The following is a 19,574-nucleotide window of genomic DNA, read 5'->3' as shown; positions in this document are numbered from 1 at the left end:
TCTATTAGGTAGAATATATCTAATTTCTAAAGAATATCTAATAGGAAAGAGTTTTAGGTTAACTGATACCAATTTTTATCATTCTTGCTCTGGAAATGTAGGACAAAACAAAGCTAAGAGGAAAGTTACAAGATTAAGGCTGATTAAAGGATGGAAAGCAAATAATACTTATTAATGGGACTTGAGGACCTGCAGAGGATGGTGGCTGTGAAAGTCATTCTTTCAGGGCATTTAGTGCCATGACATCCAGTGGATAGGCATTGAACCTCTGGCTGGATTCCTGTGTGCTTCTAAAAATGCAGGCAATACCAGCACTGGACCAGATGTAATGTTATGGGGCTTAAATTTTACCCAGAATCAAAACCCAGTAGTGCTTATATATGAATACTGTACTTTAAAGGGATCTGTTGCCAGTTCTAAGAATCTGGGAAATACTGGTTAAGATATTTTGGTAAGTATAAAACTCTTTTCAGAAGAAAAGCATTTAAGGAGTGATTATTCTAGCTGGTTCTCCATCCTTACATTGTGTTAGGTGGCTGTTGGTTTATTTGCCAGGTAGAACTGCAGAAGTACATAGTTTGTAGGAGGCCGGAGGGCACTGCTGGAGTGTGTCTTGTCCATCCCAGCTCAAGCAGGTCATCCCGAGCAGCTCTCTCAGGATGTATCTCCATGGATAGAGACGTGAGCTTTGCTTTCTGGGCAGAATGCTTCTTACCACTGTTCCTCCCCTGCTGCTCCCTTGTTCATTCCTTATTTTTCCATACTGTGGGGTTGCAGGGCAGGTCATTGAGGCTGAGCCCTATTGTTAACTTCAGTCAGAGCAAGGGGCGGGATGGGTGTAAGCGCAGTTGCTGATGAACTTAGGCATGATCTGTGCTATAACCAGCAAGTTACCCAGGAGGACTTGTGCGGGTGAGAGGCCCTTTACGCGGACCTATCTCCTTCATGGAGGCCTCTCCTCCCCTCTTGCTGCTGAGCCTAAGGCCGTGCACTAAAATGAAAGCCGTGTCTGCCGCACAGCACTCCTCGTTCAGCGTAGTTTCAGTTGCAAATTGTGCCCCTTTACGGCAATGGCCATAGGCTGGCAGTGCAGGGCTGCACCCGGACTCTGCCCCGGCCCAGCCGGGGCGGGCCGCTACCCGCCCAGCCCAGCTCGGCCCAGCGGAGCGGAGCCCCGGCGGCGGAATGGTGGAGGCCTGGTACATGGACGAGTCCCCGGAGGACCAACGGGCGCCCCACCGGCTGCGGCCCAACCGCGCCGTTAGCCTGGAGGAGCTGCGCCGCCTCGGCGTGGTCTACCGCAAAGTCAGTGAGCGCGTATGGCGGTGGCGGGGCAGCACGGGCCTGGCCCCCCGGAAGGCCCGGAGCTGGCGGGGCCTCAGGTGGCCTGGAGGAGACAGTGCCTTAGGCCTGCCCGGCACCCGCCCGACGAGGGGAGCGGCGACGGCAGCTGTTGGGACAGACCCGGGGCGGTGCTCGGGCGCGGAGAGTGGGAGCCGGTACCGGCCGGGTCAGTGCAGGCGGCGCTGCCTAGGCCGGGAAAGGGCAGGCGGTAGGCGGGGCCCAGCAGTATCTGTGAGGGGATAGAGAGGGAGCGCTGCAGGTACCTCTGCCGAAGCTGGCGCAGCTTGTGTGTCCATGGCGGTTAACTTGGCTTCACCTGGCGCTCCTGGGGGCTCGGGATTTTCCACCTCAGTGCCCTGAATTGTGCCATGTGTCTGAATCACTGGTCCCCTCCTTTTTTCCGTTGCCTATTTTTTAGTTGGATGCTGATAGCTATGAGACTGATCCATGTCTGAAAGAGATCCGGAGAGCAGAAAACTATTCTTGGATGGATATAATAACCATACACAAAGACAAGCTTCCAAACTATGAGGAAAAGGTATGCAAGTCTTTATGTTCGATGGGGATTTGCACCCTGCCGCCTGCATAACAGCAGGGGCACAGGGTGAGGTTTCCAGGTGTCACATCCTGTGCTGAAGTCCTTAACGTTAAAAAAGCAGTGCTGGTCTGATTTAAGAAATACCAGAGGGCTTTTGCTTCTGTAAATTGCCTTCAAAGGTTTTAAGGATAGTTTCCCTCACTGTGTCATTTTGAAACTAAGATTCCTACCTTCAGAGCCCTGCCAATGTTGGCCTGTCCTCAGAGAGCCTCCCAGGATGAAGGCAGGTGGTTGCCAGCTGGGCATGGGCTTTGAAGGCTCACACATCCTAATGGCTGCTTGCAAAACATGTCTTTTCAAAGTGAATGTTAACCATATGGAATCAGAGGGATGCATTCCCTGTGCAAGAAGACTTTTTTTTTACCCTGGGAAGCTGGTACCTTGGCTGCTTCTTGACAATTGAATGCCAGTGGTGCCAGGCTCTTGGATGAGCCTGCTAGAAGGAGCTTTCTCCCCCCAGCTTCTGGGTGCTGCTGTGCTCCTCTGACCTGAGGACAGCAACCCAGTGTCACTTCTATAGTTTAATTATGTTTCTGTTTACCAGTTTGTTTTAAGTTTGGTTTAAAACTGATGTCAGAATGATTAGGTAGTAACTCAGGCTGCCTGGGCAGGCTCTAGCTGACACAAAATGAGCCATTACTGACATGGTGTATGGACGTTTGCTCCTCCTGCAGCATTGTATTGGAACTGGCTCAGGGACACGAACTAGTGGAGCTAAACAGCCTCCAGACCTGAGAGGGTGATGGTAGCTGGTGATCACACTAACCTGCTCAGGTCTCTGTTAGTTAAATGTTTAAAGCACGGTTTTGTTCAATACTGTGAAATGTACAAAGAATTCACCATTCCAGATACAAAGAATTCAACATTCCAGAAAAAAGCAGAACGTTGCGGCTGTTACCTGGAGGGAGAGAGCCTGGAGCTGGGGCTTGCTGTGTGGGGGCAGGCATGACATGCTGCTTACATCAGATTGCTGTAGGTGGACAAGTTTGGCAATAACTGCATTTTCACACACAGCTGTAGTAGCTTGTGCTGCTGATTCAGCCCTACACCAGTGTAAAAGAGGGGGGATAACCTGTAACTCTGTTTTGGTTTTGCATTTTGGGGAAAAAAAAGGCACAAAATGATAAAAATGAACAACTATGAGGACCAAATCCTGCAGTGGGAAACTCTACCCCTCTCTCTCTCTCAAACAGATGTGAGCTTTACTGTTATTCAGCAACTGCTTATGTGCAGCTGTGGCTGCTGTTTCTTGTCAGAGAAATTCCTGTTTCCAAAGGGAATGTAGCACCTTGCTTAGAAGTGTCCCGAGACAGGGTCTGGCTGGCTGGATTCGCTCTTTCAGCCATTATGGTCTCATCTGTTAATCACTGTGCAGTTACCCTTTGAAAGCCTTTGTCCGCTTTGTTACATGTTTCTACCAGATTTCTCTGCAGTTTTTCTGTGTTCAGCAGTTTTAAGAGACTTGCTATTCCTAGATAAAAATATTTTATGAAGAGCATTTACACCTAGACGATGAAATTCGCTACATCTTAGATGGATCTGGCTACTTTGATGTTCGAGACAAGGATGACAAATGGATCCGGATTTCCATGGAGAAAGGAGACATGATAACCCTCCCTGCTGGCATATATCACCGATTTACACTGGATGAGAACGTATGTTGTTATAGATTACTGTAAATTTTGATGACAAATCATGTGAGTAGATACCGCATTAGTAACTACATGCCCTGAGACTTGCAGTTCATTAGCAAAACATATTAAATATGAAGTAGGAATATGAAAAATACTAAATAATTCACAGCATCTGAACCTTTCATCTCCAGATCAGAAATCCAGCTTCCTCTCGTCAGCTGTAACTGCAAGTCATTGCCACGTGATATCCATAGCATATCTTATGTGACAGTAGCATGAGAGCCAAACCCATGGCTGTCCCTCTCCCAATTGTCCCCGCTGTCAGTTAAAGTGGAGATGGTGTAGATGGATCCTTCTGTGTTGCCTTGTGCATCTTCATGAGGATAGACAGAGTATATCTGTGTCCAGCAGTGGTGTTTTGATAAGTGCTAAATTCACCTTCAGGTAAAGAAGGATTTAAGTGTCCACTACTTGCAGCTAGCATGTGCCAGGCTGGATGCTGGCTTCACAGGAGGTGACCTGCTTTCAGAGGGTATTTTTGGCAATGGGACTGTGAGATTGGCACATGGAGTCCTGATCTGTGTGTCTGTCCCTCTGGGCTTTTACAAATATGTTTGTAACTGCAGCTTTACCCCTGGAAAATGTGTGCTGTCTAAATCTGTAGCATAGTGGACAGGAGAGGAGAGCTCCCCATAACTCAGTGATTGGAGTGCTTCTGTAGGACATAAAATCCCATTTTCTACTGCCACAGCTGTACCTTGCACCTGGCATAATTTTGGTTAGCTTGTGGCAGGGGCTGTTGCTTTTCCTGTTGGAATGAGGAGACTTTTCACTTCCTGAAGCATTACTTTTTGGCTTGTTTATGCACTCCCCATTCAGCTTTTATGGCTCTCACTTTGAAGCTTCTGGTATTCTTCCAAAGCATTGAGTAGCCATCTTGGGTATTCTGATTGCTGTTGTTTAACTAAGCAAGTAGGATTTAGATGCTGCGTTGCTCAGTATTGTGGATCCAGTGCAAAAGATTTGCGTAAGACAGCAGTTTTAGGTTTGGTGTTTTTTTTTTTGAAACAGGGAGAAACAGCATCTCTGCCTGTCGAGAAGGCACATGTTGTGACATAGAGCTTGCACTGCACAGGTACAAAATCTCCCAGGGCAGTAGATGAGAGCGGGAACAGCACTGGAGTGCTGTAGTTTTGTGGAATATGTGAAGCTTTCAGTCCATCTTGAGATGGTTTCAGTTATTTCTATAGAATTGCAAATGAAACATTAACTTCAGAATGAAGATCCCATGGAAAGGAGCTCTTAAATTACTTCTTGTTCTTTGACAGAACTACATCAAAGCGATGAGGCTGTTCGTTGGAGAACCTGTCTGGACACCATACAACAGGCCAGCTGATGATTTACCTGCTCGGAAACAGTATATGAAGTTTTTGGCTGAAGAAGCACAGTAACAGTGTCTGAGACGTGACAGGTGGAACAGCTTGAAGCCCTGTCAGAATAAATGTGGCTGGTGGCTCTTCACGTACAATTAGAATCACAGAATTACAGAAAATAATCAGATTGAAAGGTCATTTGGAGGTTATCAGGCCCAACCCCTCTGAAGTACCAGGCCAACTTTAAAGCTAGACCAGGTTAAAGACCATGAGGTTTGGAAACCTCTGGTGATGGAGGTTCAACAGCCTGCCTGGGTACTCATTCCAGTGTTTAGCTGCTCTTGTGAGCAAGCATTTGTCCTTTGTGGCCAATTCCCTGGTTCCAGTTTGCAGCTGCTGTCTCTGGCTCTTTCATGGAATACTTGAGAAGGGTGTGACTCATCTCCATAGTCCCTTCTCCAATGGGAGATGAGTTAGGTTTCCTCTGACTGCTCTTCTCCAGGAGAGACAAACCAGCATCCTTAGTTGGCCATCCTTCTGTTAAGGAAGTTGTTCAAAGCATTTTTTGCCCTAGCTTTAACTACAAGGGAATATAATTTGTAATCACCTGACAGTTAGACTTGAACCACTGACAATTTTGAGCCTGATGGTCCAGATTTTTTTCATCCACCTAGTAGTTTATACCCTCAGTCTGGCCACAAGGCTTCTGCGGGGTACACTGTAGGAAGCCTTGCTGTGGTCAAGGTGAATGACATCTGCTTCCCTTCTGCCGCAGCACCAACCATTGCCTCTCAGATAGCAGTTAGGATGGGCCAGCAGGATGTGCCCTTGGTAAATTGGCACTGGCTGGTTGCTCCCCATCACCTGCTGTTTCATGTACCTGAAACCGCTTCTGTAACAGCTATGCAGTAATTTCCTGGAGACTGAAGTGAGGCTGTCCAGCCTATAGTTCCACAGATCTTTCTTCCCTTTTGAAGGTAGCTGTATCATTTGTCTTCTTCCACTCAAAAAGGTTTTCCTGATCTCTGTGACCTTTCAAGGATGCCAGTGCCTCAGTGACATTAGCTAGTTGCATTTACACTTGCTCAGGAATCTATTTTCTAACCTTTTCTTTTTGTTTTCCTTGATATCTGTGGCAGGTAGAATTGGGAGAGGTGGGCTACATTAATATTCATTCTGCTCTGAATCCATGCTAATGAACTATGTAGGATTCTGGTTTTAATTGAAGAAAATAAAGCCTGCTTCATTCTTGTCTAAAAATTTTCATAAGAGACATTTGCATAATCGGCATTTTCATATGCGGCTTCCCAAGTTCTGCCCTGGTACACAAAGCTGTGGCTTTCTCTCAGCACAATGTAGCAATTGGCTCTTGTGAGTTATTAATAAAATTACTTTGACTTGGATATGGGGTTTTTTTTTGCTTATATGGGTTTGGGGTTTTTTTTGGTTGATTAGTTTTTTCTTGTGCTGGCATGAAGGACACATCAAACAACAGTGAAACTGTAATTCCTAATCAGCTTTTATTCCTTGTGCTGCTACTGACTTGTTCTGTAACATGGGACAAATCACTCACTATGTGCCTCAGTTTCTTTAGCTGTGAGATGAAGAAGAGTAGACTTAGACACGCTGGTCTGGTTCTCAGTAAATGCCATGCAGTCACATAGGACGTGTAGCTCCTCAGCAATGGGCACTGAAGCAGTTTGGTAAGAATTTGCTCTTTACAGTGATAAATTACTTTATAATGACAAAGTATTTCTTACACCAGCTCTCCATGGGTGATGGGGGCACAGGCTCTGTGCTGGCTGCAGCCTGTGTGCCCATTTCAGCCAGATACAATACAGGCTCCTGCCTTGCAGTTTCCTGAATAAACATGATTCTAGAATGAACCTGAAACTTGGGCTTATGTGAATTTTCCTAATGTAGCAGACATTAGGAAATAGGGTAGAAAACTGTCCCACTGTTGCTCCCTATGGGTGTGCACGCCGCTGGTCTTCAGCAGGCAACAATGTTTTCTCACTTAGCGTCAGTGTTACTTTTAACCAGTATTTCTGAAAACAAAGTTGCAATTTTGAGGTGAAATTATACTAGTTTTTATCTTTAAGTTGAAAAGGTGGATAAAAAAGGCATGTTTCCTGCCTGAGGGTCTCGGGTGGTGAGCTGGATGAGCTGCAGTGACACAGCTGCCCTTCATCCTGCCAGTGGAGGCTCAACTTGTGGAACAGGGGGCAGGCACATCTCATGCATGCAAAATGCAGCCTGTGCTGGTTTTTATGCAGCAATAAGCATGGCTGAAGTATCAGTGTTGCTAGCAAATACAGCATATGACTATAGTCAGCCACACAACAGGTGGGCTTGCACAGGTGCTGTGCTGTATCCTGGGCATCATCTGTTCAGGGATTTGTATGCCACTTGTCTGGAAGGAACACTTGAGTGTCCTCTTGTGCAGCATACTGCAGCATTCTGGTCCCACAATAAAATGGGGGGATTTTTCAAGGTACAGCTACAGGAATAAATGGCAGTTACTGCCTGCAGCAAGTTTTATTCCTTTGACTTATATGCCACAGAAAATTGTGTTTTCAAATGTAAAGTACAATGACTGCTTCCTCCTGGTGGTGGTATCAGTCCCTGGTATCCAATCTAATTCATTTTCCTCCTGCTTTTCGTTGTTTGGGTTTTTTTTAACAGAAGTCAGCATGACACTGTTCGTTCCTCCTGTGGGCCTTTCAATTTCGTTCTCTCTCTCTGCAAAATGAGAAGTGGAAGCAGTAGTGTGGGCTCTCAGGAACCCCTGTTTACAGCACAGCTAGCCCATAACAGACTGGAGGATGACTGGGACGAGAGAGCAGGTAATGCACTCTCCTCAGGAGAGATTTGCAGTTTGGAGGCAGTGATGAGGGATGGAGAGTAAAGTGGCTGCTCACAGCAATTGCTTTCAGCAGCTTGCTGATGTAGGATGTGACCTGGGAAGCAGGACTGAGCCACCTTGTTTTGTTGCCTCTCTGGAGGAATATATACACCAGGTACAGCTCCCATCTCCTGGCTGTCAAGGATAACACACGATCACCCTGCTGAAGATCGTTCATCATTTTCACAGCACAATGCATTCTGCTGCAGGGAGGTGGTGAGGGTTGTGGGGGTCTTGCTTTCAATGCTTTTGAGTCTGTGCCCTTTAGTACTATAAGTGTCTTTGAAAGGGTGAAAGCTTTGGTCTCTGAAGGTGGGGGTTTTTTATCAGCCAGGAAAAAAAGCAATTTGGGGCTGTTACAAAAGATTCCACACCTGTGAAGAGATTACATGGGAGATTACCCTGAGAGGAAACAGCTGGGCAGAAAAAAACATTAATATTAATAGAAAATGCTCCAGAGAGTGGAGAAAAGGGAGGGAGAACATGCCGTTCCTGCAGATGAAAACCACAGTTTATTTTCATGGTGATTTTATGTGTTTGGGTTTTTCTTTTCTTTTTTCCACCACATATTGAAAAGTGCAAAGTGAAACGGATTTTTGGTCCAAACCCGTGAGTGTGTTACTGCAAGTAGTGGAAAATCTTGGTGCACTGATGTAGTACGAAAATTTATGTAAGAGGCTCCAGCAATATCATGTTGGCAGCATTAACTCTGGCAAGGGGAATACTTCAACACCTCCAGGATTAGAGATTAAAAGAAATGGTAGGAAAAATGGTACTGAATTGAGGGGTTTGAGGACAGCTTTTTTGGTACCTATGTATTATTTTCCACTTTAATCCAGGCTTTTCCCATGTGCCATATATACCAGTTTCTCATGACCATGTTGAGAGAGCTTTTCTGTGAATGGACTCAGGGCAAACTGTGGATGGGCTTTGGGATTTTTAATAAATTAGGTGCGTAAACATGTAGTTGCAAGGTCTCTGATGCTGCCCTCCTTTGTTATATGTCCTGGGGCAAGTGTCTTTGGATGGATATATTGATGCAAAGGCATTTCACAGCCAGTTGGTAGTTAACTGTTAACTACCAGGCACTATCCACTATCCACTATCCACACCAGGGTGGATACAGGGTGCCTACAAAGGGGTGAAGGGAAATGCTGCTGTGAGGGGTGTCTCACCCCGGGCTGCCCAAATCAGGGCTGTGCTGCTTCTCAGCAGCTGCAGGAGCTGGCAGCTGCCCCATCCTGGTTACTGAACTTGACAAATGCAAGATCTTCATGCACTCAGAGCATCGGGTCCCACTGGCAGAACAGGCACTCGCCTCCCTGGTTCCTGACCCCAGGATCTGGCTTGAAATTAGGACTTTATGAGAAGGGAGAATTTTCTGACATAGGCCATCATTCAATATCAGCTGGCAGACACCATGGTGTGTAAAGACTGAAGTGGCATCTGAGCACTGCTTTGAAGACTAACCCTAGTAGCCAAATAATAGGTTTAGATACCTGGCCAGGCAGAGGCTGTGGGCCTGACCTGTGCTATGCTTGAAAATTACATCATCTGTTTGGGAGTCTTGCTCTGTGAAAATGATAGAGATTCTCAGATTCTCTCCCCTCTTCCCAAAATAATGTTACTGCCAGTTGTCTGCTATCTCCTGAAGCCAAATAAAGTTATCAACTCATTGTGGGATGAATCAGTGTTACAATTTAAATGTTTCTGTCTCAAAGATCTGGATTTGATCTCATTTGCTGGATTCATTGTGATTTTACAGCTTGATTCCCAAAACAGTTTGGGTGTTTGCAAAAAGGTGCTCTGCTATACCTGCAACTTGAAAAACCTACTTTTCATGAGCCACTAGCTCATGTTTTCTAATAACTATAAGACAGGGAAGCAGAACTCCAAACCCCCAGATTCCTGGAGAAAGATTCAGCAGTCAAAGGCCAGTGGATCTCTCTTAATGCTGGCTTCCCCTGCTGCAGTTCTCTTTGGGATTCCTGTGTTAATTTTTAAAAGTGCCCCTTCATTTCTCCATTGCTTCTGTGCTGCTTCTCAGGGTACCAATCAATCACTATTGTGCCTGTCAATGAGCTGCACTGGCTGGTAGAAAATTGGGCTAGATATGCTCCAGGACTGCCTTTGGTTGCAGACATGTCTGTGAGCAGCCAAACCAAGCTCTGGGTTCTGTTTTCCCCTATGATCACAGACATTTTTGAGCCTGGAGAATGTGATCTGCGTCCACCCTCAGGCTTCTTTTTTTTCCCAAATGATTCAGGCAACTTAAAGCTGACCCGTGGCTATTCATGGGAAGAGCCAAGCTGTTCTGGGTGATGCCGTGACAAGGGACACCGAGTGGTGGCCAGGTTATGCATGGGCTGCAGAGGCTGGGGCTCAGTAGTTCTGCCTTCTGCCCCTGGAGTGTGTGCCAGCACCTGAAGTAGTTGCTCACACCTTGCACTGGATTTTTTACTAAACGGCTCTAGTAATTCTGCTCTGCATCCTTTCACGTCGATATTTGCAGTTTAGCACTGACAGTTTTGACGTTTCTTCAAAGCTAGAGAGGAACCTTCTCCCTCCTTCCTTCCTTCCCTGCCTCAGACAAGCAACATCTAATCTTTTCTCTCTTTGTGGGTTAACTACAAGCCGTTGTTGCTGGCTTTCAGATGGATTCAGTTTAGTAACTCTCATACATAAAACATCTGCAAATGGCTGTCCAAATCTAGAATAGGATCAGATGTTGATCCAGAACAGCTAGGAAAGGTATCACCTGGGTCGTCCTCTGCCCCCCCGTCCCATTCTGTCCTCCCTAAATCCAGGATTGTGACCATTTCACACACCCCTTGAAGATGAGAATCTCTACATTTGTAATTCTGAAGATGACTGAGAGAACTAAGTGGGAATGCAGCTTCCCCACTTTCCACTATTGTTGCCTCAAAGTTAGTGTTGGACCTTGTTTGCATTTGGTGCTACTGAGCTGCTGTTCAAATGCTAAAAACTGTGCAGGTTCCTACATTGTAAACTACCTCACTGGTAAAACACATTTTCCCCCAATGTTTTATTAAGTGGGCAGAAAGCATGGTGGGGCAGGGGTGGATGGCCAGGTTCCTTACAACTTGTATTATAGGTATGGGCTAATGGATAAAACCCACCTTGTTGTAACACCTCTAGTTTCCCTGGCCTCTGCCCAGGACAACAGCAATCTAGGCTGCTACTTGAGCTGCCTCAGAGAGACTGACTCTGACTGCTGTTGTTCTACTTATGTGGAATACATTTAAACGTGTATTTGATGCTTTGGGCCTGTTTTCACACATTTCTTGATTGCAAGTTTAAGCAGAGAGGGGATGTTTCTCATCAGCGAAATACAACACGAGATGGGAGTACCACACATCTTGCAATTTCCATTTGGGTGGCTGCAATGCATGTGGTGGATTAAGGGCATCACCTGACACACAAGTAAGACAACATAACTTAGCTATGGAGGCAGACTGCACTCCTTATTCCCCTCTCCAATTTGATTTGCAAAACACCTGCAGCAAAGGCTTTGGAGAAGGATTGCCTGTCTACCACCTCCCAGGCCACTGCAGTGCAGCAAACCTGGCAGCCTACCCAGGGAGGGGGTAATTCCCAGCACATCCTTGGGTTGAAGACTTCATCCTCAGGATGAAGATGAATCTGCAGAGGGTGTCTGCTGGCATGGTGAGTTTCTGCACTGGGTCAGTGAGCTCACCCAGCTCTTGCTGACAAGAAGGACAGGGTAGGAGGAGGAACAATTGTTTCCAGGACACTAGCTGAGGTCCAGTGTGGAGTCTCAGGCAAGACTGCACATGTCTTCTGGGGAACATTTAACGGGTCCAGTCCAAAACCTGAGGCACTGGGAAAATGTAAATGACCAGCTGGTGAGGCAATGCTGTTATCACCTGAACAGCAGCTGGGTACTAGAAATGGCGGATAGCTGCTGAAGTCCTTTTGAGGATCAGGGTCTCTATGCATAATGTAATTATCTGAATGTCTGAAGTACAGCTTCTTTGCTCCTCTTTTAATAGAAGAGGAAATTTAAATGCAAAACTTCTGTTAAGGCACATTAAGCTTTAAGACTTGAATACAACAATCAGCTCATTCAGGCTACACTTCCACAGCTTTTCTCGCTTAGCCAGATGACACATGCATGCTGTGTTTCAGAACTGAGCTCTGCCCTCATTTACACCAGGAACCCTCATTAAATTCAGCTGAATTCATTGAATTTAACAGGATTGCCTGGTGTAATTAATGTTTTGAGGACAAATTTTGTCCTTAGCTTTAATGCTTTAACACCATATACAGCATTCAGATGTGCAACTAGCTGAATATAGGGAAGTCAAACACTTACTTGTTCGTATGTTAAATCCAAACCATAAAGTGACGCTGACACCTCTTTCTTGCGTTTTATAAACAGTTAACAATTTGCATACATCCAGCAGGGATAATATGCCTTTGCATTTAAATTTTAATTATTCTGCAAGTCTACCGGGATGTCACTTGTTTAATGGCTCACTGAGCTTAGAGGTCACCCAGTCCAAGTCTCCTCTGAGGGCGCTTTTATCCAAGTAAAAGCTTCTAATAACAAGAGCATAGCAAACATACCAAAGTGAGACCTATGTAGTAATATGCATGAATTAGAATTCAGAGAAACTTGGAGAACAGGGGATTATGTTTTCAGTGCTTCTTTTTTAATGGTTATTTGACTGACTGGGATCATAAATTTTTATTTTCTGCTGCTCAGAACACAGGCTGTCATTTACACGTGCAGTGAGTATAAGGTACTAGTGAATTCAAAAAGGAAGCATTTTACTCCTTGATTATAAAGCAGCAAGTGGCTTCAGCTTGAAGCTGGATGTTGATGGATCATGCTACTTCCACTCAGAACTGGAAAAGACAAATCAGGCTTCCTGATAGTACAGCAATCTAATGCAACACCTGACCTTCAGCTAAGTGCATGGGAATTTCTATTTTACTAATTTACATATCATTGTAAATTTTAACTGGAATCAAAGAGTCAGAGACAGGTCTGGGTTGGAATGGATCTTAAAGATCATTTAGTGTCACCCCCCTCTGCCATGGGCAGGGACACCTCACGCTACACCAGGTTGCTCCAAGCCCTGTCCAACCTGGCCTTGAACACTGCCAGGGTATGGCAGCCATGGGCAACTTCTTGGAGCAATTTGTGCCAGTGCCTCACCACCTTCATAGTAAAGAATTTCTTTCTAGTATCTAATCTAAATCTCTCTTGTATCAGTTTTAAAGCCATTGTCCCTTGTCCTGTCACTACATGCCCTGGTAAATTGTTCAGTGCTCTGAGAGTCTTTGAAAACAGTGGTGGTTACATACCAGGATTTCTATTTATCTCTCCATGCCCAAGAAGTGACCTTCAAGATTATTTGTAATGAGAACAGTATATGACATACCAGATCAGATTAAGAGTTGTGACACACTGAAAACTACCCTGATTTCAACTCACTCATGACAATATAAACTTGAGAATTTGTCCAGTTACTGTTAAACCTTGTCATAGCAGTATTTAAGACAAATGTAAAACCTCATAAAGGGCAATGCAGAAGTAACTACTTTTATTTCACTGTATTTTAGTACTCACTGAAGATATATAAATTGTGTCTAAACCTAACTGAAGTAGGTGGTGCAGAATTCATATTTTTGAGTTCAGTAGTGGTACCTTAGGACAAGTCTACCCAAGTGCTGCACAAGTTTTCAGATCTAGCTGTGGCCACACCAGTAACAGGAGAACCAACTAGTTTAACTTTTTTCAGTTGACTGGTACATAACCAGCCCGTTTCTGTGTACCAGCATGACCTGTAAACCATATATGTCCTATAAAAATGGGACAAATTCTGTGTGTGTATAAGCTGTAGGTTTATGTTTTTCAAGGTTACCGGTGTTCTTAAGGCACTCTCATTTTTTCACACATCCAGTCTGCAGCAGTTTTCAAATGACCTGGTTTTTTGAAGACAGCTGTTTGGCCACTGTACAGTATGTCCAGTTGGACAAACATAAAAATAAGTTATTAGTTACTTAAAAATATGGGTGGGGGTATTTAAAGACAGTAAGAATTAACTGATGGATGTGGTATAAAAAATGAATTAAGGTAAGAGAATTGTCCCATGGTGGTGGTTTATGACAAGAAGCTACTCCAATTATTAAACATTTGTCTCAAAATAATACCCCCCCCCCCAATGAACAGATGTATATGTTCACGTACAAGGAATGGAAATATATGGATTGAATCTACAATAGAGCTGAAGGGAGAAATGTGGGCAGGGACGTGAAATTCCCTGATACCGCAGTGGTGCTGTGATTCCAAAAATGTTTGTTCCAAGGGATGCCAGAATCAGTGTATGTTGGTATTGTCCCATCAGCTGGTATTGTCCCATCAGCGGTAACTTCCTACTGTCGTGCTCTGCATCACCCCATTTGCTTCCACTTTGTGTGGCCTAACCTTTAGATACCTCTGCCTCAGTCTTTCCATCCTCTTCCCTGGGAAATGCTTTCTGCACTGTGTTTTCATTTGGTAAGAGGAGGGGAACTGAGTTGAAATGGGCTGCATATGTGCTCTGGCTAAACGGCAGTGCTTCTTTCCCTGCGAGAAGGATGACAGAGTGGAGCAGCTATGCCTGTCTGCATGGAGAGGAATCCACAGCCTCCAGGGTAGGCATGAGGAAGACAGTACAGTAAGAGCTGAAGTACACATGCACAAGTTACGGGGTCCTTAGTACAACCTTGTGGCGTCTGCTAGTGACAGTCAAGTGGAGATGTGGGACAGAGAGTGGGAGAGAGTAAACACGTATAGAAGCAAGCATTAGTTTGGGAATAGAGAAATCCTCCACTCCCACTCACAGCTTTCCAGAATTCTTTAATCTGAATGATCTGAAAGATCACAACACCAAGAAAGTACAGGGTGCCCACTTAGTGTCATTCAGGTGATAGTCCCTCCTAATGTGGGAAATTCATACTGTGGGGGACTGTGTGACTCCCCCACATGCCATCTGGATGTGGCATGATGACTACCAAGCAACCTCTGCTAAGAGCAGTGAACATAGAAAGGTGTAATACTCAACAGTCTGATGGGGCTAAATGAGACACATGCAGTAGGAGCAAGTGAAAAGAAGTGCAGTCAGAATTTCATTTCTACAATACACATACTGATACTCTGTCAATAACTCTTAGCTAATGAAATTAGCTCATGTGATTTGCTGATTACTGAAAAACTGTAACAACCATCAAGACAACATAAGGTCAAATTCATTTTTTCGTATAAAAAGAATCTGGGTAATTGACTTGTACATAAGACTTGTAGGTATGAAGCTGGCTCTGGGTCAACACAAAGTCTTCACAATGACAGACTGTCAAGAGACAACAAACTCAGTAGTAATGCCCCTGAACACTCATAATTGAATAGATTTTATTTCACATTTACACATTAGCAAGAGTATATACAATTTAAAAAATCAGCCTTGCTGGAAAAAATTAGTTGGAAATGATCTACCCTAACTTGAGACACTGAGTATTAAAGCTATCACCCTCTTTGATAGCTACAGCCTCTAAAAGCGCCTGCTTCTTCTGCATACTGCGGGATGACTCCAGTTCATACATTGTTGTCAGGTTGAAGAGAACACTCTCATGCAGGTAGTGTTTAGGGTCCTGCTGAACCATTCCTTCCAACTGCCGGAGAGAATCCTTCAGTCTTCCCAGATAAAGAAGACAAACTGCAGCATTGTTATTAGCCTAGAGAAAAAAACATACTGTAAACAAGTAAGTAAGTGTGTGTGTGTATGTATGTATTTACAAGTGATAAAAGAGAAGGAAAAGAAGAAGTGTAGTGCCTGGAGTTGGAACAGATTTACTATGTGCTAAGAATTACGGTTTTGTGTGTGTATGTGCATAAGTAACTAAAATACATTCTCAATCATACAATCCAATCCTTTTCTTCTGCTTGTTCTCAAGATTTATCCTGTGCCAGAAGGACCTGCTGACTTTTAAGAGTTCAAACTCTAGAAAACAGAGTCTAAAATGCAATATAAATAGGACAGGACATTAGTCAGTTAATTCTGAAAGTCAACTGAAATGGATTTCAGGCACTGCATGAGCCTCTGCACACTGTCATTTTCATATTTTTTTTAATGACTTCACTATATCTTCACAAGTTTTTTTTTTTTTTTTTCTCCTCTCTGGCTTACACATAGGAAAGAATTATACTATCACAAAGGCATCTAAAACTGACTTGTAGTAAATTCAGCAGATAGGGCAGTCTAAATACATCATAAATGACCAAGTCAGGCTCCATTTTCTCTTCCACACAAAATAGGTTTTATGAGTTACCACAAAATTCCAACAATACAGTCATAGAAGGTCTTTAGCAGCAGAAACGTTGGCACTTTCTGAAAGCTGCAGATAAGGGAAGAACACAGGCTTTAAAAAACCCACCTTTTCCCTTCCTTTAGGAAACCTTATTTGTGCGGGTTACAATAGGTACTGCTTTACAGCCTACAAAATGATGCAATTCATGTGCTGCCTAAACTCAGTCCCCTCAGCCTTTAAAGGGCCTTGGACCAGGTTACTGGGGGTAAGCTGTCTCACTTCTTAGGAACACTCTTCCGTGATCATGCACTGAAAGCTGCCAAATGTAGAAAACCCAGAAGTAAATAAAGAGCTTCTCTTGTGATGGGAATCCAAGGCTCTGAAACGCAACATGTTAAAAATGCCATGTTTAAAATTACAGTATCTCTTCAGTGTTGTGTGAAATCAAGTTAATCGGATATACGTTGGCAGCTGCCATTTCTTTTCCTGACATGCTTGTCTATGCTAAAAACAGCAAATGCAAAAAGAAGTGCTTTTGTGAAGATCCCACTAAACCTAATGCCTTGTGATCTTTACATGCATGTCTAAGTATTCATGCCCTTCATATAGACTGGGTCTTTATTTCCCATCCCCTTTGTATACCCTTCGGCACACATGCCACATTGAATTTTTCTATAAAGCTCTGAGCGTACTCTGGGTACTAATTAAATCCACACATAAAGCATTACAAGAATACTTGAGGTGTTCATTATAAATGTAGCAATTTGGAGATTTACCACAGCATTTGATGAGTCAATCCTTAAAATTTCTGTGAAAAATCGATGAGCTTCTGCAAAATTATTCTGACCAAGGTGGAGAAAGGCTCTGGAAAGTAAGTGACATACGAATGAGTCCTCCTCAGAAACCCAAGGTGATAATCTATTTTAAAAAGAATGGACACCATTTTTTATTTTCCTTCTTACAGATGTGAGAGTTTCTGACATTTGCTCTGCATGGTATAATTACAACCAGCAAGGAGACACTGATTTACAGACAAATGGAACGACAACTTGGATCATTTGGCTACTGTATATTCTGCCTACCAAAGCAACTGTCTTCACTGTGTTTTTATTAATTTAAATGCAGATACTCTCTTCCTGGAATTATTTTTCTTCATGAAATTAGCCACGCTACGTAATTTTCAGAGCACTTTCGAATAGTATTTTCCAAATATATTAAGCCGATGTGCTGACCATTACAAACTGGGTCCCCCATCATGCAGCTTGTTTTACTACAATGTATTCCAGTATTTGAAGCTACCAGGCAGTAACTTTACCAGCAGATCTGATTGTAGGATAAAGGCTCAAAATAGCTTCTTCTCTCCTAAAAGTTATTTATGCAAAAGTATATTGAAAAAGCAGAGTGAAAATATGCAATGCCTGGAAGAATGAGAAAAAGCTTTGTAAAATCAACTTAAGGATCACAATTTCAATCCAGGATAATATGTCTGTACCAAGTGATACAGATCTCCTGGGTCTAAATGCCATTCAGTCTCACTTATGACAGATGTAGTTACATAAAAGAGAAAAAAGGAACAGGACTGTCTCAAGGGTAGCTTAATGTTCACAATGCATACTTTGCAAAACTGTATTTTAAATTTTCATTTAGGTATTATTTACCTGTTCATTAAAACCATAATTTGGCTCTGTAGTCCGTCCAATTTGTGAGTCACTTTCTCAACGTCTTGAAAATACTTTTCTGCAGTTTTTATGTCTCCGATCTAGACAGTAAAATCACAAGAAAGTTACCACAATAAGAAGAAAAGAGATCCAGCCTGATTATATCTTTTACAAAACGTAAGAACAAGAAAACATATCAAGGTCCATTATATAGCTGTCTGGCACCAAGCTGATTGGGTAACATCTGCTACCAAACAAGGTATTTGAAGAGCCATATTAAGGTCATGGAAAAAGAACACCAGAAGTTTTATCTAAGGCAGTGTTTCTCAGCTGTGGTTGTGGAGCATTCACGGACTGTATGGCAGGGGTGCCCCACCTCCTCATTTAGCTCTTTTGTTGTAATTGACTCCAGAGTCCCTGAAATTAGCTGAAAATGAGAAAAGGTCAGAATTACTTCCAGGGAGAATGGGTGTTATTCTGCAGGAAGTGAAGACAGACCCTGTCCACAGGCAGAAGCTGTCAATAAGGCAAGAGAACTGGAATACAGTAGCCTGTATTCCTAGCTGGTATAGGACCCATACTCAGTTAACCTGCAGCGCATGGGTCATAGCCAGGGACCACAGGATGACCTCAGAGCATCACACTAAAACATGTCGAAAAACAACCCCAATGCAATGGGCCACTGGGGGTACTGGGAAGACAGTCCATTTGCAGATCAAAAAACACTGGAGCATGGACTATGCAGGCTGAAGGAATGAGGGATCTGAAAACTGGCATAAAGAGGAACAGATTTTATGGGGAACAGGAAAGGGGATCCTGAGAAAGCAAGGGATATTTCACCTAAGGGTATGCCACATACATTGCTACTGGAGATGAAAAAGCCCCCAACACAAACATGTGAAGAAGGCCCTTTGGTAAATAAGTTAGCAATGTGTGTTTTGTAGAAGGATATACTCCTACTTTTGTTGTGGTTTCACAATGCAGTGCCTAATTTCAGGCTGGAGAGATGGAAAGAGAAGAAAACTTACTACTGGGTAAAATAAATCTATCAAAAGAAGTGAAACTAATTAGTTCAGGAGCATAAAGCCATGGAAACCAGGCAGACCTCAGTGGGGAGATTCACGGGATTCTTAAGTGAACACCTATTTAAGAACAGGACATTACCAAAAATGTTTGTGACAAATGTGTTAAAGTGTCCTTAACCCTCTCAGATGGTGAATTCTAGCATCCCTGGGAAACTTATTCCAGGGTTCTTAAATTACCTCAGCATTGGAAAAATACACCCTAAGTGTTTCATTTTTTACCTCAACTTTTTGTCCCGTCCATAGCAGTTCAGGGATAACAGTCCAAGTCCTCTTTTTTAACAGTCTTTTACATACCTGAAAATTTTTATTGTACTTTCTCTTATGTTTTTAATTCTAGAATGAGAATCAATTTTCAGTTTCTCACAGTTAACGCTTTCTGGATTCCCTCATCATTCTTTCTGTTCTCTGAACTCTTTCCTGTTACTTCATATCCTCCCAAATGCCTGTGTAAGAGGTCATGACACTCCAACCGATCTCTCGCCACAAGTGAGAATGGAAGAATTACTTTATGCTTCACATTTGAATATGAAGTTTGCTTTTATGCCACAGTATTTTGGAGTCTGGTTTGTGTGTAGTTTGCTTACCCTTAGGCTGATTCCTCTCCACAGAACAGCGCCTTCTTGTTGTTTCCTTTTTTGTA

At 43.5% G+C, this 19,574-nt stretch overlaps 2 protein-coding genes across 6 annotated transcripts in view; one reads left to right on the top strand and one right to left on the bottom strand.

Annotated features, from left to right (window-relative positions):
• The first annotated feature begins 1,062 nt into the window (after nt 1-1,062).
• Nucleotides 1,063-5,097, top strand: ADI1 (acireductone dioxygenase 1). Of its 2 annotated transcripts, none has more exons than XM_061460750.1 (4): nt 1,063-1,305; nt 1,763-1,882; nt 3,418-3,597; nt 4,905-5,097. In XM_061460750.1, exons 1-4 carry the CDS (start codon nt 1,186-1,188, stop codon nt 5,025-5,027), a joined length of 543 nt encoding a protein of 180 aa, XP_061316734.1. In that variant the 5' UTR covers nt 1,063-1,185; the 3' UTR covers nt 5,028-5,097. The 2 variants fall into 2 exon arrangements, with proteins under 2 accessions (XP_061316734.1, XP_061316735.1); XM_061460751.1 differs by having other exon boundaries at nt 1,071-1,309.
• A 10,184-nt stretch (nt 5,098-15,281) lies between these two features.
• The window catches only part of TRAPPC12 (trafficking protein particle complex subunit 12), a 60,549-nt gene continuing 56,256 nt past the window's right edge, over nt 15,282-19,574 (bottom strand). For 2 of the 4 annotated variants that reach the window (XM_061460747.1, XM_061460745.1), the window contains 3 exons: nt 17,850-17,950; nt 16,968-17,109; nt 15,282-15,618 (listed from right to left, as the gene is read on the bottom strand). In XM_061460747.1, coding sequence (XP_061316731.1) covers nt 15,376-15,618; nt 16,968-17,109; nt 17,850-17,950 — 486 coding nt within the window. In that variant the 3' untranslated portion in view covers nt 15,282-15,375. The remainder of the gene's footprint in view (nt 15,619-16,967; nt 17,110-17,849; nt 17,951-19,574) is intronic. The other 2 variants (XM_061460746.1, XM_061460749.1) reach the window with 2 other exon arrangements.

The sequence above is a fragment of the Pezoporus flaviventris genome, unplaced genomic scaffold (genome assembly GCF_033815535.1).
Source record: "Pezoporus flaviventris isolate CSIRO_AGI_PZ_B2104156 unplaced genomic scaffold, CSIRO_AGI_Pfla_v1 ptg000031l, whole genome shotgun sequence".
NCBI lineage: Eukaryota > Metazoa > Chordata > Aves > Psittaciformes > Psittacidae > Pezoporus > Pezoporus flaviventris.
Note: the sequence above shows the minus strand (reverse complement) of the source record. Positions and strands in the feature narration are given on the sequence as shown.